General features: G+C 20.6%; 1 protein-coding gene across 1 annotated transcript in view; it reads left to right on the forward strand.

The window, feature by feature from the left end:
- The window catches only part of LOC102675886 (vacuolar protein sorting-associated protein 33A), a 2,924-nt gene extending 68 nt beyond the window's left edge, over positions 1-2,856 (forward strand). Inside the window, exons 1-8 of the mRNA XM_006624357.2 lie at positions 1-155; positions 382-578; positions 672-1,153; positions 1,287-1,407; positions 1,494-1,654; positions 1,742-2,290; positions 2,368-2,490; positions 2,600-2,856. The exon at positions 1-155 is cut by the window's left edge and continues 68 nt beyond it. Of these exons, the coding sequence (XP_006624420.1) occupies positions 51-155; positions 382-578; positions 672-1,153; positions 1,287-1,407; positions 1,494-1,654; positions 1,742-2,290; positions 2,368-2,490; positions 2,600-2,688 (1,827 nt within the window). The 5' untranslated portion in view covers positions 1-50 and the 3' untranslated portion in view covers positions 2,689-2,856. The remainder of the gene's footprint in view (positions 156-381; positions 579-671; positions 1,154-1,286; positions 1,408-1,493; positions 1,655-1,741; positions 2,291-2,367; positions 2,491-2,599) is intronic.
- Positions 2,857-3,263: the final 407 nt, after the last annotated feature.

Raw genomic sequence — 3,263 nt, forward strand, 5'->3', positions numbered from 1 at the left:
CAAAAAGTAGTGTATGTTTAATATATAATTATTTTGTAAATTATAAAAATATGTCATCAACTCATTTATCAACTGGACGTCTAAATGTAGGAATAATACAGAAACAAGCAAGAAAACAATTACTTTGCTTACTTGAAAAGTGTGATGGCACAAAGGTATTAATAATATTAATAACCTTTATTATATATATTGTTGTTGTAATTAATAAATTTATAAAATATATTATATTATATAATAAAAATTTATTTATAATTTAATTTAAAATATAATTTAAAATATAATATAATTATAGTATTTCTTACTTAATTATTTTATGTATTTTCTTTATATTATAAACAAATATATAATATACTAAAAACATTTCTAATAATATTTTAACAGGCAATTATATGGGATCAATCTCTTGCAGGACCAATTGGTCTTGTTGCAAAATATAGTTTGCTTGAAGAACATGATGTTGTCAAAATGTATCCTTTATGTGGTGGATGTTTAACAATACCATCAAATATTGTTAATATAATATTTATAACAAGACCGCAATTAGGTCTTATGGATTTAATTGCTGAAAATGTTCATGGGTATAAATTGAAAAAGATTATACATAATTTTTAATTAAATAATTAATAAAATATATATATTATTATAAAATTTATGTAATAATTAATTTCTAGTGAAGAAGGAAAAAGGCCACGCAAAGAATTTCATTTATTCTTTGTACCAAGAAAAAGTCTTCTTTGTCAAAAGAAACTTCAAAATCGAGGTGTTTTTGGCAGTTTTACATTAATAGAAGAATTTAAATGTGATTTATTTCCTTTTGATAATGATCTTCTTTCCATGGAATTAAGTGGATCATTTAAGGAATTTCATTTAGAAAATGACCCTACTTGTTTATATCAAGTTGCACAAGCTATTCATAGTTTACAAAAATTATATGGAAAAATTCCTAAAGTTACTGGCAAAGGACCTGCTGCTAATAAAGTTTGGGAATTATTAGAAAGATTAAATAGAGAAGAAGAGGATAATAAAACATCTATTCAATCATTTACTATAGAACATTTATTGTTATTAGATCGTTCTATAGATTTGCTTTCACCTTTAGTTACACAATTAACATATGAAGGATTAATAGATGAAATTTTTGGGATAAAATATAGTTGAGTTTTTTAAATTTTAGTATATTTTATAATAATTTAAATAATAATGATTTAAGTAATAATAATAACAATTTTTTAAAAATAATTTTATTTTGATTTTTATATTAGTTTATTAAAATATTATAATTTTAGATACTGTACAGCTACCAGCAAGAAAATTTCATGATTCTCAAGATTCTCCAACAACAATGACACTTAATGAAAAAGAACAAATTATACTTAATTCTGGAGAGGAATTATTTGGAGAAATCAGGTAATTCTATTTATATTTTTAAATTTTAATATCATTTATTTTATTACATATTTTATTACATTATTATATAATTTTTTAAATTATAGAGATAAAAATTTTAATGGAGTAGGACCTGTTCTAAGTAAAAAAGCTAAAGTTATTTCATTACAATTTGATGAAAGACATGGAGATAAAAGTGTACAAGAAATTAAACAATTTGTAGCACGTTTACCACATATGTTAGCTACTAAGCAATCATTAGCAAAACGTAATGTTCTTTTATATAATAATATTAATATTATTACTACAATAATAAATATCACTAATTTTAAATACATTTTTATTTCTTTCCTAGATACAACAATAGCAGAAATGATAAAAGAAGTTACAGATTCCAGTAGTTTTTTAGAATCATTACAAGTTGAACAAGAGTTATTAAATTGTATAGATACAGATAAACCAAATACTTATATAGAAGATATGATAGTACAACAACAACCACTTTTAAAAGTTTTACGACTACTTTGTATACAATCTTTAACGAATTCTGGACTTAAACCAAAGTTATTAGACTATTATAAAAGAGAAATAATACAAACATATGGATATCAAAATTTACCAACTATATTAAATTTAGAAAAAGCTGGATTATTAAAACAACAACAATCTACACGCAAATATACAGTATTACGAAAAGCATTAAGACTTACTGTTGAAGATGAAAGTGAAATTGCGCCAAAAGATATTAGTTATGTTCATTCTATATATGCACCATTAAGTGTTCGATTAGCAGAACAACTTGTACAACCCAATGGTTGGCAAGGTTTAAATGATGTAATGGGATTATTACCTGGTCCTACTATTAGTAGTATACCATATAGTCATATACCATCATCCGCGAGAAGTAAGAAATATGTATAAATTCGTGTTTATCAACATATTTTCAATTATATAAATAATTAATTGTAATTTATTTTTTAGGAAATTCTATTACTAGTGAAGATTCTAATTCAGAACCACCGAAATTAGTAATGGTATTTTTTATTGGAGGATGTACATTTGCAGAAATTTCTGCTTTAAGATTTTTATCTCAACAAGAGGATTGTAAGTAATATTAATATTTTATTATGTTATTAAAATTTTATAATTAATTTTTCATTTATTTATATAATATATATATATATTTTGATCAAAAATTTGATTCTATTTTCAGTGAATGTAGAATTTGTTGTCTGCACTACAAAATTAATAAATGGAAATACGTTCTTAATGTCGTTAATGGAAAATTTAGAAAGTATATGATTTAAGAAAATTAAATATTATTTTGTGTGATATAATCTATTTTATACATAATATTTACATATATTTTCTTAAAAATATGTGTAAACTTTTTCTCTTTTTTAAATATATTCTTTATTAAGTATATTAGAAAAAAACTGTATGATAGTTGTGATAAAAGCTTAAATATTTATATTTTATTTTTGAGTTTGTTATAAGCATTTCAATTACATATATAAACATATTACATATTATATACATTATGTTATATTATGTTATATTTTTATGTTATATTATATTATACTATATATTATATATTATATATGTATTATATAAAATAGAAATTATGTATTATCAAAAAAATCATTTTTTCATATCATATTTATAATATAAGTTAAATATAATTAATTATTTATAATTAAATATTAAGTTAAATATATAACATAAATAATAAACATAATATAAGTTAAATAATATATCGTAATAATATATAGTAATATAGTATATAATACATATTATATGTATCATGTAATAATATATTATAAATACATGTTATATATATTATTAAATTATATTATATTATATATATAGTAAATTAA

The sequence above is a fragment of the Apis dorsata genome, unplaced genomic scaffold, assembly GCF_000469605.1.
Source record: "Apis dorsata unplaced genomic scaffold, Apis dorsata 1.3 scaffold_1048, whole genome shotgun sequence".
Lineage (NCBI taxonomy): Eukaryota > Metazoa > Arthropoda > Insecta > Hymenoptera > Apidae > Apis > Apis dorsata.